This window comes from Lutra lutra, chromosome 3 (genome assembly GCF_902655055.1).
Source record: "Lutra lutra chromosome 3, mLutLut1.2, whole genome shotgun sequence".
In the NCBI taxonomy this organism is placed as follows: Eukaryota; Metazoa; Chordata; class Mammalia; order Carnivora; family Mustelidae; genus Lutra; species Lutra lutra.
Window position 1 is genome coordinate 190,353,700 of NC_062280.1, and position 18,121 is coordinate 190,371,820.

Consider the following 18,121-nt stretch of genomic DNA (forward strand, 5'->3'; position numbering starts at 1 on the left):
GGGGTGGAGAGAATATTTAAAGAAATCATAGCCAGGGGTACCTGGCTGGCTCAGTAGGTAGAGCATGTGACCCTTGATCTCAGGATCATGAGTTTGAGCTCCAATTTGGATGTAGAGCTTACTTAAAGTCAGAACAAAACACATTCCAAATTTCATGAAAAACATTATATATTCAAGAAACTTGGTAAACTAGGAGAAGCTCAAAAAAGATCTCTGTCTACACACATCATTGGTCAAATTGTCAAAAACCAAACAGAATCTTAAAAGCAGCAAGAGAAGAAAAGACTCATCCTGTGAAAGGGACATTCACAATAGGATTAGGAGTTAACATCTCATCTAACATCTCATCAGAAACCATGGAGTCCTAAAGAGAATAGGATGGTGTATATAAAGTGCTGAGGAAAAACAAAAACAAAAAAACAGAATGCCACCAAAGCATTTTATATCCGGCAAAACTACCGTATAAAAATGAGGGACATTCCCAGGTAAATAACACCCAAGTAAAACAACACCCAAGAGGAATCTGTTGCTAGCAGACCTCCTCAATAAGACCTGCTCAACAAGAAATAAGAAATGGAGTTCTTCAGGGTGAAATGAAAGAACACTAAACAGAAACTAAAATACACATGAAGTAGTAAAGTGGTTAAAAATTACTACATCAGTAAACACAAAAGACCGTGGAAATGTATTTTTACTTTGTACATCTTTTTTCTTCTGATTTAAAAGATAACTGCATAATGGAGTAGTTATAATTCTAGGTTGATAGGTGCAAAATATATACAGATGAAATTTGTATGACAATAGGACAGATGAGGGTAGAGGAAACAAGATATATTGGAGCAGATTTCCTGTATGATACTGCAGTTGAGTTAACGTTAGTCCAAACTGTGTTTAAATTAAGTAAGGTACTAATTGTAATCCCTAGTGTAACCACTAAGAAAATAGCTTTCAAAAATAGTAGATGAGGGGCGCCTGGGTAAGTTCAGTTGGCTAAGTGTCTGCCTTCAGCTTAGGTCACGATCCCAGGGTTCTAGGATTGAACCCCACATTGGGCTTCCCGCTCAGTGGGAAGCCTGCTTCTCCCTCTTCCACTCCTCCTGCTTGTGCTCTCTCTCTGTGTCAAATGAATCTTTTTTTTTTTTTTAGGTAGTAAATGAAATATCAAGGGAATTTAAAGGGTACACTAGAAAAATACCTATTTAAACAAAAGAAAGCAGTAATGGAGGAATTGAAGAACAAAAAACACATGATACACAGCAAAAATCAAAATGAGAGATACAAATCCCACTTGAGTGTATTAAATGTAAATGGATTAAGCATGCCCATCAAGGGCAGATATTGGCAGAATGGATTAAAAAACAAGATCAAATTATATGCTTTCTACAATAGACATACTTTATTATTATTTTTAAAGTTTTCCATCCATTTATTTAGTTTCCATCATGATAAGTGTACTCTTTACTCCCCGTTCCTCCACCCCCTCCCTTTTGGTAAACCAACAATAGTTAAGTCTTTCATTGGTTTGTCTCTGTTTTTCCCTTTGCTCATTATGATGTTTTGTTTCTTAAATTCCACATATGAATGAAATCATATGGTGATTGTCTTTCTCTGACTTCACTTAGCATTATACTCTCTAGTGCCATCCATGTTGCTGAAAATGGCCAGATAAAAAAACAAGATCAAACTGAATGCTTTCTAGAATAGATACACTTTAGATACAAAGATATAATCAATAGGTTGAAAATAAGAGAATAGGGTTATCAGACATATTTACAATACTAATTTTGTTACTAATGCTAATATCAGACAAAATAATTTTTTTTAAAGATTTCACTTATTTATTTGACAGACAGAGATCATAAGTAGGCAGAGAGGCAGGCAGAGGGAGAGGGGGAAGCAGGCTCCCCACCGCTGAGCAGAAAGCCTGACGTGAGGCTTGATCCCAGGACCCTGAGATCATGACCTGAGCTGAAGGCAGAGGAAGGCGCCTGATGACAAAATAATTTTTAAAAGATTTTATTTATTCATTTGCCAGAGCACAAGATGGGGAGGAGAGGAAGAAGCAGTGCCCCTGCCCCCTGTCTGCTGAGTGGGGAGCCTGTTGTGGGGCTTGATTCCAGAACCCTGGGATCAGGACCTGAGCCAAAGGCAGACATGCAACTGACTGAGCCACCCATGTGCCCCCAGACAAAATAATTTTAAGACAAAAATTGTTATTGGAGACAGGGAGAATTTATAATGACACACGTGTCCATCAGAAAGCTATAAAAGTGGTGAACTAATTTATATACAATAACAATTGTAGACTGTTGTACCTCATTTTCAGTAATGGATATAGAACGATTGGACAAGATAACAAGGAAGTGGAAGACTTGAAAAACACAAACCAAATAGATCAGTACATTATCTATAGACCAATCCATGCAACAGCAGCAGAATATGCAACTTTAGGCAATTCAGAAATATGTGAAAATTAACCTAAATAATCAGTGGGTTAAAGGAGAAATTACAAGAGAAATTAGATTATATTTTGGAACGAATGATAACAAAAGCATAGTATTCAAAATCTTTGGGATGCATTGAAAGTAGTGTTTGGGAGGAAATTTAGAGCTATAAGCATATTTTAAGAAAGAAGAAAGACCTCAATTGCTTCATCTGCCATTGTAGGAAAATAGGAAAAGAGCAGACTAAACCCAAAGCAAGCAGAGAGAAGGAAATACTAAAAATTCAAATGAAAATAAATGAAATAGAGAATATAAAAACAATAAAGGAAATTAGTGAAAACAGAATTTGGTTCTTGGGCAGATCAACAGAAATGCAAACCTTTAGGTAGACTGCCCAAGAGAAAAAGACTCCAGTTCAAACTGGTAGTGAAATAGGAGCTATGCATATGGACCTTATAGAAATTAAAAAGATTATAAGCTAATAACTTGAACAATTTTATGCCAACAAATGAGATAACTTATAAAATGGAGAAATTTCTGGAAAGATGCAAGCTACATGCATGGAATCAAGAGGAAATAGAAAATCTGCATAGACGTGAAAGAGACTGAATCAGTCATCCCAAAACTTCCCAGAAAGAAAAGCCTGGGACTAGAAGGCTTCACTAGTGAATTCAGTGAGATAGTTAGAAGAGAGTTAATGCCAATTCCTTGCAAACTCTCCCAAAAATAGAAAAGGGAAAAATTTGCAACTCATTCCATGAGATTAATATTACCACACTAAAATCAAATAAAGATGTTCTGCGAAAAGGAAACTAGAGACCAAAATCCCTCATAAATGTTAATGCAATAGTTCTCCACCAAATACAAACACATGGAAGCCAGAAATACATAAAATGATTATCCACTGTAGCCAGGTGAGCTTTGACTTAGGAATACATAGTTGGTTTAACATCCAAAAATCAATGTAATAAACCATATTAATAAAGGACAGAAATCACAGGATTATCTCAAATGCAGAAAAAAATTTGACAAAATCCAATAGCCTTTCCTGATAAAAACCACTCAAATGATTAGGAATAGAAGGGAACTTCCTCATCCTGACAAAGGCCATTTCTGAAAAACCTACAGCTAGCATTATATTTAATGGATATGACTGACTGCTTTCTCCCTAAGATCAGGGATAAGACAAGGATGTTTGTTAAATTTTTTGAGCATTGTATTGGAGTTCCTCGGCCACTTTGGCAAGAAAAATAAAAAGTGTTAAGATGGGGAAGAAGCAAAACTATTTCCAAATGACACGATCTTGTATGTAGGAAGTCTTAAGGAATTTACAAAAAGACCTCTTTCCTCCCCCAATTAAAACAGGGAATGGTTTATTTAAACCCATCAGAGCAATGGACAGCTTGGGTCTGTAGCAAGCATTGTGTTTTATAGCATAGGTCAGTAACTGTATATGAAAATAGACATGGCTACATACATGTTAACTGATCAGAGCACAACTTCTCAATGTTCAGGATAGAATAAACTTCCCTGTTAAAGCAGCACCTTTGTGACATTTTTAACTTTAGTATTCCTCTCCTCTTTCATGCTTTCCTTCAACAGAACCCACACCATCCTCCTCATAATCCTTCTCAAGGGCAGCCATGTCCTCAGGGGCCCCCGAAAACTCTCCTTCCTCCATGCCCTCCCACAAGTACCAGTGAACAGAGGCACATGAGGCATACATCAGGTCAGACTTGTGGTCCAGGCAAGCCCAGGCCTTAGCGACGGCTGTGGTGTTGCTCGGCGTGCACACAGCTCGCTGTACTTTGGCAAGGTTTCCACAATGGGTGGCAGATGCCACAGTGGGAGGCTGGTGATTAATGCCCACTTTGAAGCCAGTGTATTAATCCATACACAGGATGGTACACTTGGTCTTGATGGTGGCAAAGACAGCAGTGACATCTTTGGGAAGCTTGTCGCTGCAGTACAACAGGTAGTAAGCCATGTCTTTACCATGGCGAGGGTCACATTTTGCTGGCTGGCTGGCTCAAGCATGTATTGGTGATCTCTTCTACAGAAAGCTGTTCATGGTAGGCTTGCTGAGCAAAGGTGACAGGGACACAGGTAACTAGAGGGAATTGGATGCGTGGATGGGGCCCCAGGCTGCTCTGGAATGCTGTTCGATCAGCATTCAGGGCTTCAACTGTGAGGGATGCAGCAATGGAGAACAATTGGACCTGTTAGCATGTTTAGGTGAGTGTAGCTTGGACATCCAGTACTGACATGTCAGTAATAACATGTCAGAGATGGGCTCGTTGTCTACCATGAAGGTACAGTCGGAGTGCTCCTGGGCAGTGTGGGGAGTGAGGATGGTGCTGTGGGGCTTAACTATGGCTGTGGGAACCGGCAGAGGCGGGGCGGGGGGATTGGGTGGCATGGCTGGGTAAATGGAGAACTCTAGTGGGGTCTTGTTGCCGAAATCAACTGAGAGATGTTCCATCAGAAGGCAGGTGAACCGGAACCAGTTCCCCCTCCAAAGCTGTGGAAAACCAGGAAGCCTTGAAGACCTGCACACTGGCCAGCCCGTTTCTGAATTTGGTCCAAGACAGGGTCCGTGATCTCCTCGCCAATGGTGTAGTGCCCTCTGGCATAGTTAGTGGCAGTGTCTTCCATGCCTGTGGTGAGCAGCTCAGGGTAGAGGAGCTGGAGGTGGGTGCCAGGGCAAACGTCATCATTGACTGGTTTCCAGGTCTACAGAAACAACTCTGGGTGCATGCTTGTTAGCACCCTTCTCCCTGAAGAAGGTGGTCTCCTCCCCCAGTGGTCTTGTCACTTGGCATCTGGCCATTGGGCTGAACGCTGTGTTTTTGGCAATAGAGCTCCCAGCAGGTGTTGCCCATCTGGACACCAGCCTGGCCGACATGGATGGAGATGCTTTCATGCCTGGTTGCTGCTTTGCAGCTGACGAGCAGATGGCGGAGAGGAAGAGGAAAGGTGGTTGCTTCTTATAGTGCGACTCTTAGGTGGTCGATAGGAGAGAACCTCAGGAATGCTCAAAAATCTATTAGAACTAATGACTTTTGCAAGGTTGCAAGATACAAGAATGATACGCGAATATCAATTTTAGTTTTATACGGTACCAGTGTACAAACTGAAAAAGCAATTGACGAAACAATTTTATTTATGATAGCACCAAAGAGAATATAATACTTAAGCTTAAATTTTTAAAATAGAAGTACAAGACTTGTGTGCTGAAAACCAGAGAACAATTGTTGATATAAATTAAAGACAACTAAAATGAATAAGCTTCCCACATTCAGGGATCAGAAGACCTAAGATGGTAATACTGTCCAACACAATGTACAGATTTTGTGCCGTCCCTCTCACAATCTCAGCTGTATGTTTTGCAGAAATGGTCATCTGATTACAGAATTTGTGTGAAAGTGCAAGGGACTCAGCATAGCCAAAATAGTCTTGGAAAAGAACAAAACCAGGGAACTTCTTCCTGATCACGAAATTTGTTACAAAGCTGCGGTGATCAAGACGGTGTTGTACTGGCGTAAGGATAGATATGTTGATCAATGCAACAGAATGGAAGATCCTAACATAGTTAAACTATGGTCAGATGATTTCAACTGTCAATGAAGACAACTTAGAGTATTTACATATACTCTTGAATGCTGCTGGGGCAACTGGGAATCTTCAGGCAAAAGATCAAAGTCAGTCCCCTCCCTACACCACACACAAAAATGAACCTAAAAAGAAAAAAAATCACAGTTGTAAGAGCTTTGTTAACTTGTGGTTAGATGATATTTCTTATATAAGCTGGCAGACGCACAAGAAACGAAAAACTTAAGGTGCTTTAAAGGGCACCATTAAGAAAGTGAAAAAACAACTAACAGAATAGGAGAAAATACTTGCAAAACTTGGAAATCATGTATTTGTTGTGAGGAGACTTTTGTCTAGAATATGTAAAGAACTCTTACAACGCAATAATAAAAAGAGCCCAGTTTAAGAAAGGGCAAAGGATATGAATAGAAATTTCTCCAAAGATGATATACAGATTACCATCAAACCCATGAAAACAGGCTCAGCATTATTGTCCTCAGGAAAATGCAAATCCAAACCACAGTTAGCTTTATGCCTACGAGGGTGAGTGTGATAGGAAAGATGGACAATATTGAAGTGTTGGTGAGGACAGGGAGGAATCGGAACCCTCGTACATTGCTGGTAGGAATTTGATTAATTGATGCAAAGCCAGAAATAATTTGGCAGTTTCTCAAAATATATGACACTACTCCCTGACCCAGCTCTTCTTCCAGGGTTATACCCATGGGAAATGAAATCCTATGTCCACACAACTGTTGTATATAAATATTCATACTCACATTCTTCATAATGAGTGAACAGAAACAACCCTAATGTTCCTGAAATGATAGATATATAGTATTAAGTAGAATGGGGTGTCTTTATAGAATGGAATATTTTTCAGTGACAAAAAAATAACATATTGACACTTCCTACAGCATAGATGAAATTTGAAAACACTATGCTAAACGAGGGCATTGTAACAGACTGTAGATTCTCTGATTCCACTTATATGAAATATCTAGAATAAGCAAAGCTATAGAAATAGAAGGTACATTCATTAGTAGTGGTGTAGGGCTATGGAGGCTGGGGGAGGGGAACATGGAGTGACTGCCAGAGGGTCCAAATTTTCCTTTTTGGAGTTAACGAAAATGTTTTAAAGTTGCCTGGGATGATAGGTGCACAGCTCTGGATATACTAAGCACTGTTGAATTATGAAGTTTGGAAGGGTTAAATTTATGTTGTCTGAATTTTATGTCAGTAAAGCTGCTTAATATTTTAAAAACTTACTGTATTTTGTATCCAAGAACTTATTTTCCTATTAGCATAAAATAAGTTTTAAATTTTGGAATTAAAATGAGATGATGTATCTTCTAACAGGATGGTGTCTTCTTTAAGATTATTTCTTCTCGGGGCACCTGGGTGGCTCAGTGGGTTAAAGCCTCTGCCTTTGGCTCAGGTCATGATCCCAGGGTCCTGGAATCGAGCCCCACATTGGGCTCTTTGCTCCGCAGGGGGCCTGCTTTCTCCTCTCTCTCTGCCTGCCTCTCTGCCTACTTATGACCTCTGTCTGTCAAATAAATAAAATCTTAAAAAAAAAGATTATTTCTTCTCATAAAGTGTTTATATGACTGCTCTCATTTAGTTACACGAATAAACTTTACAAGTGTAGGTGTCAGGTGTTCCTGGGACACTACCTGGTGGGTAGAAATGGTACAAATATGTGAGCCAGTATTCTTCCATTCCTTATTTCCTCCTCTGCCTTTGGAGATCAGTGATATAAAGTTAGTATAAACTTAATCGGCCTGGAGAGGTTCCAGTTTCTGTAATGGTGGTATGGCTTATTTCTAACTTACCCTCCTCCTGATAGCAGTTACATGCTCTGGAGATCTACGGCTATTTGAAGGCTCTGGATAACAACTGAAACCAGTCAGAATTTGGACGGACTTCGAGCCTGTGTAGAAGGAAGCCACACTGGAGCTTGACCTGTGCATGGCACTTCCCCTGAGGTGGTCACCGTTGGGCGCGTGCATCCGAGCATGGCCAGAACTCAGGAGTTAACCACAGTCTTACTGACTGTACTCTGGAAGAATGATGCTCAGAATTGTAAGAACTGCTGAAAATGGAGCAGGGTATCACGCGAAACGAGAGCACCAGAGTGAGGACTTCTGTATCTGAAGTTAGCTTCCCTTCAAATGGATGGTTGACTCCTGAATGTGCATAAAGACTTCAAGAATCCCAGGATGTGAATCCTGCTGGAATGCAGAAAGAACCGAGCTGAAATTTCACTTGCTGCCCACCAAGGAGATGGTAATGTTTGGAGTTTGAGCCCCACCAGATTTGAGGGGCTTGTAAATGCCTTGAGTTTTCCATGAAAACCCCAGAGGGACCGTGTCTTAGGGGAAACTCTTTGTTTCTGCTATAAAGACTTTTAGTGACTTCTGATTTTGGACTTTTAATTCCCTGAGAGCAAAACCAAATAGACATCCTAGCAGAGCACAAAACTGAATCTCCATGACTTCAGAGTGATCAGCTAGTAATTTAACTGCCTACTGTAATGAGAATCGGTACTTCCCAGGAGAAGATAACAGAAAAATACAGTGTCTACAACATTTCCACAGTCTGGGATCCAAAAAACAATTCACTTGACATACAATTTAAGCATTAAAGTTGGCCCTTGGTCAAGTGAAAAAGCAGTCAGTAGAAACCAACTGTGAGACTATAAGATGTGCATCACGGATAGGACTTTAGCACAGTTATTAAAATTATTGTCAGATATTAAAGATCAAAATGAGGGAGTTGATAGGGCATATAAGCATAGATCTGGAAACTAACAAATTACCAACTAGAAATTCTAGATCTAAAATGGTACTATCTCTGCAATGGAAAACTTATAGGCAAGACTGAAAGCTGTTGGCGTTGGCAGAAGGAAGAGTTGGTAAACTTAGAAGAATAGAGACTATACAGGCTGAATAGAAAAAGTACTTATTTTGCAAGTCTCTGTGACCTAAGTTGATAGGATTAGGAAGCCTAACTAATACCTATTTAGACATACAGAAGAAAGAGAAGTCAGAAAATGGGGGGAAAAAATCTGAAAAATACAGCGTTATCTCCTTAGATTGGAAACAGGACAGAGTTGGATTTTTTACTTTTATTCACCATGATACTAGAGATCCTGGCCAGTATGATAGGAAATTAAAAAAAAGTCATGGAGATCAGAAACGGAGAAGTAAAGTCATTCCTCTTCACAGAGGAATTGTGTTTACATAGAAACCCTTAAGGAATCTGTGAAAGTTACTGGAATAAATTTAGCGGGGTTGCACGATAAGAAGTCAGTCAAATATAAATTGTGTTCCGATAAACTAGCAACACTGAAAAAATGACTACTAACAGTTTTATTTAATACAGCATGAACAACTTAGGCAAATACTTTAATAAATTAAATTCTAGATGGTCACTTGTCTGAGTACTAAGGCTTGGAAAAATAATAAGGCATAAGGATTGGGGAAAGGAAGCTTTCCCGGACAACTTAATAGGTTACCTAAGAAACCTCTTAAGGAATCTATGATACACCACAAATAAAACTAAAACAAAGATAGGTATAATTATGGCAGAAGAGATCCAAGACTGCCACACTTGGCCCAGAGAAATTCAAAATGTAAAATAGATAAGAGCTATTATTTTCATAGGATAAAATACTGTTAAGTCGTCAGCTCTCCCTCCATGAATGAAGAGACAGAGCAAGCCCAAACATAATCCCGTTAGGGTTGCTTTGGGGAGGATGGAGAAGAAACTGCCTGTGGGATTTGAAATTTGTATGGAAATGCAAGGGATCTAGAATAGCTAATATTGTCTTACTGGTGGTCAGAGCTGCAGAACTTGGTCTACAGATTTTCTTGAAACAACTAGATGAACCTACCTCTTCCTCTTTCCCATCACACAAGAAGATGATGAATCACAGGTCTACATGAAAAAACCTCTAAAGGAAAATATGAATATATTTTCTGGGCCTTGATATAGTCAAAACAGTTCTTAGCAAGGACATAAAAGCACTGAATATAAAAGGGAAAATTGATATGTTTTTACAACTATTAAAATTTTCCATTAACAGCAGAGATAGATGTTTGTTAGACTAGAACCCTAAACACTGACAATACCGAATGCTTGTGAGAACCGCGGGAACGCTCATTCATTGCTAATGGGAATGCAAGTGGTACAGCCATTTTGGAATACAGTTTAGCAGTTTTTTATAAAACTAAACATCCTTTTACCATATGATCCGGTGGTTGTACTCCTTAGTATTTAGCCAAATGAATTGAAAATGTTTCTGCACTGAAAGCTGCCTGTGAATGTTTATAGTAGCTTCACTCATCATTGCCAAAAACGGAGAAGTAACCAAGACATCTCCTTCAATTAAGTGAATGGTTTAGTAAACCGTGGTACATCCAGGCAATGGACTTTCATTCAGCAATGAAGAACTATCAGCCATCAAGCCACAGAAAGACCTGGAGAAACTGTAAATGCCTAATGCTAAGTGAGGGAGGCCAGTCTGAAGGTTGCATTCTGGTTCTACAACATTCTGGAAAAGGCAGAATGTTGGAGACAGTACAGATCAGTGGCTGCCAATGATCCGGGGGATGGAGGAAGCGTTAAGTAGGTAGAGCATAGGGAATTTTTAAGATAAAACTACTCTATATGAGATCTTAATGGTGGAGACATGTCATTATACATTTGTTCAAACCTGTAGAATGTATAGCCCAGAGAGTGAGTCCTAATGTAAACTGTGAACTGCAGTAAATACTAACAGATCAACATTGGCTCATCAGTTTTAAGAAATGTACCATAACAGTGCAGAATGTCAATAATAGGGATGCTGTATCCAGGGTGGGGTGAGGGAGGGTAGATATAGGAACTCTACTTCCTGCTCAATTTTCTGGAAAACCTAAAACTGCTCTTAAAAAAAAATTAAGTCCATTAATTAAAAAAGAAAAAAATCAACAAAAACTGCTGAAGGTAAGACATTGTTAAGAACATTTATAAGAGGGGGAGAAAGTATTCACAACACATAAATCTGACAGAAGCTTTCTAAAAAGGAATTCCCACAAATCAGTAAGACCAATATCTTAATAAAAAATGGGCAAATTTTTTTAATACAAGTGACCAATGAGACAAATGTTGAGGTCCCCAGTGTTAATTTGTCATAAGGGAAATGGTCATTAAACTGTAATGAACTATATTCTCAGCCACTGTCCTGGCTGGGAGTAGAAACCAACATGAAACAGCAAGATTATGGGGCAAAAGCTCCATTGCCGGGGATGGTATTGATATGTTTTAAGACCTTGTAACACGGGGTGGCACTTTTTGTAAAATTAAACATATGTTTACCCCCATATGTCCACTCCTAAGAGTTTTTACCAACAAGGAATCAAAACATCTGTCTTCAAAAAGGCTCCTACAAAGAATGTTTATAGCAATTTTGTTCTTAAGTGCCCCAAACTGGAAACAACCCACGTGTGCATCTGCAGAAGGACGAACTAGTTCTGGTATGCTTGTGCGACAGAATACTACTCGGCGATAAAAAAATGAACTGTTCAATATGCGTGAACCTCAGAAATATTCCATGAGGCAAAGAAAAGCCACACATAAGAGTACCTGGTTTTGGTGTCTCTTTACATGAAACTTCAGTCTAATATGCAGTGAAACTACTGGGGGAAAGGGGCAGATTTCCTGGAAGGATAATGATGAACTTACAGTTTTGAATTTCACTGTATATCAATTGTGTATTAATATGTTTAAAAAAAAACAGGTTGGAATAATAGAAGGATTTCAGACATTGTATCATGTTATAACGATTCATGGTAATAAATCTGACAGCGTTCATTTCCATGCACTAATCTGTGTTACACGTTCTATCTTATTTAATGAAATGTGGATAAAGTGTTCTTACCACTTTGGCCTCACTGATCAGGAAAGATACGAAGGAGGCTGAGTAACTTGGAAGGTCACGTGGAGTCTGTGGTCAGCCCAGTTTCAGGGCTTGCAGGGGTGGTGGTGAAACTCCATCTCCTTTCTTGACTAGTCATGCCCAGCGTTTAAATTGAGAACCCGAACCCTTATTGGTGGCAGAAGAAATAAGGTTTGCATAATATTAAATTCTCTAAGATTATAAGTAATATTAGTATTCATTTCCTGATTCAGGTATCATGTGTGGTGGTGTCATTTGTAATGCTAATGATATCAAAGTCGGGGGTGTGCCGTCACGCTTTCTAGGCATTGTTTTGTGATATATACTCTTCTACACAGCCTCCTGTCTTTGAATGTACACATTTTAAATTGCATATAGGCAGGATTCTGTTCCTCTACTATGACAATTTTAGCTTTGAAGAGGTTCTCTGAAAATGCTGCTTTTATCTTTCTTCTGCAGTGATGAACTTGAATGTTGGAATGTTGTAAGTTCTCACATAATACGGCTTAGATTTTTGTTTGCTTTGGCAGTAGACCTCTGTTTAAAATTCCTTTAATCTGTTCATTCCATGCTTTTTATATTCATTTTGATAGCTGATGGCTTTGTGAAGAATTTTATATGAATTTATCGAACTAATAAAACTTGTATTTGTAAATTCTTCTTCCATCCCAGTTGCTAAAAGTGAGTTTTTCATCAAATTGCTGAATTTTTGCCTTTAGATTTTTTTTTTTCCTCTCCTGGAGGAAATAAACAATTCATATGCTGAATCTAAAGTTTCATTAAAATTGCTTATGCCCCGTCTCAGGCATTTTAAGTGGGCCATCTGTCTAAACATCTCTCTCTTTTTTTTTCTGATCATTTCCTCGACTTATTCATGAACCATGGGAGGGCTCCTTTGTAGTCTCTATGTAACTGCTTCCATCTACCCCCACTGAATACATCTATGTGCTTGCATAACGTAGCTTTTCACCGTGCTGGCAATTCTCTGAACTTGGTTCAGATGAATGGCCCACTTTTCTGAAGGCCTTTTTCTTCCTGCAAAGATTTGTATGCAGAAGCTGACCTCTGTGGCCATGGAATGCAGTGTTATTATTCTTGATCATTTTACAGACCACCCACTGTTAAAGTTATGATCAAGGATTGCTTAATGATTCTTTGACCACTAACATTGTTTTAACTCAGTATCTCACTCTTAAATAGGTAATGACACCATTAAAAACCAGCTTTTCTGAGTGTCTCCTAATATGGTTTCAAGATGCTTATGATCCTTGATAACCAAAGATGCTGTGAGTGATGTTTACATAAAATTTGCCCTAAAACTTGACGTGTAGTAGCAATGTAGGTGGGTTAGTAGCATTTACACCTTTTTTGAGTAAAATATTCTAGTAAGTTAAATGTTTTAGCAGTAAGTAACATTTGTGATAATCAGCTGGCCGTTTTTGCTATAAAATACAGAAAAATGTAGTTTCATTGAACATACTCTTTCTGGTTGGCTGATGGTAATCCGAGTGGACAGGTCTGGGTAAGGGCTGTTGTTGGACTTTCTTTGTGAGGTGCTGTTTATGTGAATTCCCTTTTCCTGGATTTTGAGGGTTTCGTTTGTTTTTCAAAGTCATAACTTCACTGATAATGAGCTTTGCAAGTAACTTATAAGCTGCACAGATGAAATTTGTGATCAGGCAGCAGCCTCTTTCAGCGTGTAGTTTGGCAAAGAAGCTGTTTTCTGTGTACTGTTACTCCCATGAGTTGTGTGACACTTCAGGACCTTTTCTCTCCCTGCCCAGAGAGTTTATAAAAATCGTGGAGACTACTTTGGATTTAATGGATAAATTAACTCTTCTCTAAAATTTAAGATATCGCTGTAAAATGTAACCGGTACCATTAGAAGCGTGTTTGTGCTGCTGGGATTGATATCAGTGTTTCAGAGTGATCGTCACTACTGTAGTCGCCCGGGATTTGCGGAAGTAGAGCGCACAGCCTCTCAGGTTGGCATGTGTGACCAGCTTTATTCATAGTTTATTGTAGTTTATTTCTGCCGCGGAGCTTATGGACCCGTATACTGAATATACATGCCAAACCCGTCCTTTATATTTTAAAACCAAACAAAACGACTTTCAAACTTAGGTGGAGCCAGAAGGGATCTTATCCAGTTGTGTTTGTGGGAGAGTGAGCTTCTAAGGAGAATCCAAAGTGTGACCATTTTTCGCTCGTATGTCGTGGGCCTGCTTCACCTCTTTCCCACAACCTCCTAACACGTCACCTAAAAAGATATGGTTTGAAAAGTGCCGCTACAGGAGCTGTGTGCCCCGAAGAAGTAATAGCTTTACTGTCACCTCCCCAGCGCTGCGCCAGCTGTATTTCACAGGTGTGGACATTACGGTTCCAAAGGACTCAGGGAGGCCCGACTGCATTGTTAGTAAGAGGAGGGGCTGAGATGAAACCTTGGGATTTCAACTCAAAAGAGCCTATGCTCTTTGCACAAGGTCCCTCTTGGGGTAGGTTAGAACATATATGAAACAGATGTGGATCAAAATAAGACAATGGAAAAATAAATAGTTAGGTTCTGAAGGGTGGCAACTCTACCTCGCCACCATCTGTGGGATTGCTTTCTGTGGGAAAATGCAGTCTGGCTTCCAACAGGATGTTAGGATGAACTCCCCAGCTCTGCGGGAAACAGAGGCTGGTTGCATAGCTAAAAAGGGTCTCCAGGTTTATTGGCAAGAGTTACCTCCTCCAGGCTACTGAGTTGTGAAAAATACTAAGCATGTAATACAGGTTAAGCAGAGGGGAGATGACTGAGGTTTGTACTATGATCAGTGCCTGTAGTTAGGGAACAGTTTAGGAGAGAGATGATGGCCCTGAAAAATCTGTTAGTTTGTGGAGCAGAAGGAATCCAGGGTTACCATGAAGGGCTTTCAGTTCTGGGGCTGGGGGAGGGGCAATGAGTGTTGGTCTAGGGTTGGGACTCATCAAAGTAATAAAAGTTACCATTCATATGCACTGCTTAATGTGGTCCTCAGCACATCAGTCTGATGCAGATGCCGTCGTAGGTCTGGTTTGATATATAAGGAGACTGAGCCATTGGTTGGCTCAAGGTCAGGACTAATTAATGGCAGGGCTGGGTTCTTTATCTGCTGCCTCAAGTCCGGGAGCCTGAGTGTGTGACCGCTGTGTTAGTTCTCTTGCTTGTTTTGGCCTGATCTGTGAAGTACTTTAAGGGTTTGGAGCAACCAGATACATAAGTCAGCATAATCCGAAATAAAACTGGATACAAAGAGTGGGGCCTTAATTAAACAGGAAACTTGACTGGTAGGTAGGTTGGTTAAGATTTAACCCAATGTGAAGTAGAAAAGCATGGAACAATCCGGAGCAGGAGAGTTACATAATTATTTTGATAGGAAAGATTTAAGCAAGCAGTGTGGCCGGTAGTACTAGCGGTCAGGTTTTCTGTTGTGACAGTACCCCTGAAAAGGTCGGGTGTTAGCCCCATCTGAAGGTAAACAGAGGGAAGGCTAGTGAGGTCGTCTGTAGAGTTCAAGAACATCCGGGTAGTAAGCCAGGAGCTTGGGGTCCATGCTGCTCTGGAGCGCACTCTGTCCCTTGGGTGACCCGGGCTCCCCTGGCAGTGCTCGGCCATAACAGGTGCTCCTCACATTCTGCCCTGCGGACCCCTACCCCCCACCCTTTCTCCCCAACCTGCACTGGGTCCTGGGGAATGCAAAAATAAGGTCTGATCTTGGTCTTTTAGGAGCTCACAGGCCAGTGAGGGAGACCCACTTAGACAGACAGATGCCCGGTGGAAGAGAGTGCCAGCGTAGGGGTGGGGTTGACATAGAGGAGCGCTCTGCCCCACCACACTTTCCTCTCTCCTCGCCTCACTTCTGCCTCCGCCTCCTGGACGCTACCCTGTTGTCCTTTCAAACCCTCCCGGGAGAAGCTCTATCCTCTGAACGCGTCCTCTTTAAACCGACAAAAAGGAATCCTCCATGTCTCTGCCTTGTGTATTAGTGGTGATTTACTGATGCATTTTTAAACTTTTCTAGAGTTTTAAAACATTTCTTCGTCTTCAGAAAATAAACAGTGGGCCAAATACAAATGTTCGCCTAAATTACCCATCCTCCTCCGTTAGACATTGTGTCTAGAGATGATTTGATTATAATCATAGTTTATGTGACTGATTTTTTTTTAGTAGAATACACAGAGAATCATTTTGGACTTTGGGGGAGGGGGTGTTAAAACATAACCTGCAACATTTTTTCAGAGTTGTGACTTGAAACAGAATCTGGATACTACCTATTTAGTGCTTTAGAAATACTATTTTACAACTATAAATAATGAAAACACTCAGTATTTAAATTAGATTAATTCAAAAATCGTTAAAATTTTGTTACTTTAAAAAATTGTGGGAAATGTTTACATTCTAAAAATGTTTTTGTCTCTGGCTGTCTGACCCAGTTTTTCTGGACCACATAATGTGGCTCATTGGCAGGAAAGACCTTTGTGTTAAGACTAGCATCACTAAAGTTGTATTCTTACCCAAACAAACAAAAAACCAAAACAAAATGAAAGGATACAAGGAAACTTTTGGAGGTGATGGATATGTCTGTTACTTTAATTATGGTGATGGAAACACAAGTGAATAACTATGTCCAAACTCACTAAATTGTATGTATAACAAGTATAACACAATAAACCTGGAAAAATAAGAGACTAACATTGTAAATTTTTAAAACCGCCTGGAACAGTAACCAAATATTGAAAAGAAATTAATATCGTAGAAAGTTCATTTTTGGAAGACTGTCACAATTAGGCAACACAAAATCGAAGAAGAGATGATGGTACTTGGAGTAGATGGAGGGACCACAGTTATTCCAGAATGATTGCTTTTCTCCTCAGAATGTCTGCATGTGTTTTTGTTTGTTTTCAGTTACTCCAGTTCAAACCTGAAAAGTTTTTTTTCCAAGGACAGAATCTTTTAAAATAATGTTCTGAATTATGGTCTTTGGCTATTTCATCCTGCACACTTAATGTCAAAGGAAACTCAGCTTACTAGGAGAATACTATGAAATGAGTAACTCTTTTTCTTTTTTCCTACTTCAGAGTGCCTATTATTAAACCACAAGTGGCTAACTGGGAGCTCTCAGTAAAATTGCATGATGAAGTTCATACTGTCGTAGCATCAAACAGTGGGCCAACGTTCTCTGTGAGTTTTCTTTCTTTCTTTTTTTTATTTGGCAGTCTTGAAATTATCTGTGAATATTTAAAGCAATTTTTTAACCTATTTAGCGGCTATCATCTTTTGAATCTGTAACATAGCTATGTGTTTGTCTCATCCTCTTGAGGAAGCTGAACGCCAGTGGCAGTTTTTGTTGTCTCACGTTAATTAGGAAATATACGTTCTGAGATTTAGGCACATTCTAAAACCACTTCCCAACACCTGATTCATTTTCCTTTTGTTATTGAGAAGTAATACTTCTGTTTTTGTGACAGAGAAGAGCATTTTTAAGTATAATTCCAAACATATGATAGCTGTGGTAGGTAATCATTCTTTTAAAACAAGTAATCTGAAGCCTATCTAGCATTTCTTGAGACATCATGTTGTGTGAGACATTCTTGAGGCTAAATTTACCTTGTGGTGACATTCCTTTTATTTCAAAGGAACTTGAACTTAAACCCCTTGGATGGTATCCATGATAGAACTGCTTTAGTTTAATTCTGGTCGGTACTGAGCAATGTTACATTAAGATTTAGTATTTATACTGTGGTATGAATGATACGTTTATATGCTGTGATTTGAGATTGCCAGAAAAATACCATGAAAGGTTAACTCGCGTCCTTTTTTTTTTTGCTTTCAGCATGAACCCACAGAAGCTGCTATGTAGTTAGTACAGTGAATATTTTATTAATCTACATTTCTCTTCTTGTGGCTAAGTTGTGATGAAACGTTATTTTGTTGTGTGGGAAAATCAAAAGATTTCAGCAGGATATGAAAATTAATATAATTTCACAGAAATAAAACCTGGTGAGGCTGAGGTATATGGTGGCAGTTTTGTTTGTTTTTATGTAAACTCTACCCCCAAAGTGGAGCTCAGACTCCCCACCCCCAGGTGCAGAGTCCCATGCTCTACCAAATTCAGCCAGC

The 18,121-nt window shown here is 39.5% G+C and overlaps 1 protein-coding gene and 1 pseudogene across 1 annotated transcript in view; one reads left to right on the forward strand and one right to left on the reverse strand.

The window, feature by feature from the left end:
* PCCA (propionyl-CoA carboxylase subunit alpha) overlaps positions 1-18,121 on the forward strand; it is a 405,781-nt gene that overhangs the window by 242,515 nt on the left and 145,145 nt on the right. The window contains exon 19 of the mRNA XM_047720325.1: positions 17,080-17,182. Within this exon, the coding sequence (XP_047576281.1) occupies positions 17,080-17,182 (103 nt within the window). The remainder of the gene's footprint in view (positions 1-17,079; positions 17,183-18,121) is intronic.
* On the reverse strand, positions 3,989-5,341 carry LOC125094793 (tubulin alpha-1A chain-like; annotated as a pseudogene).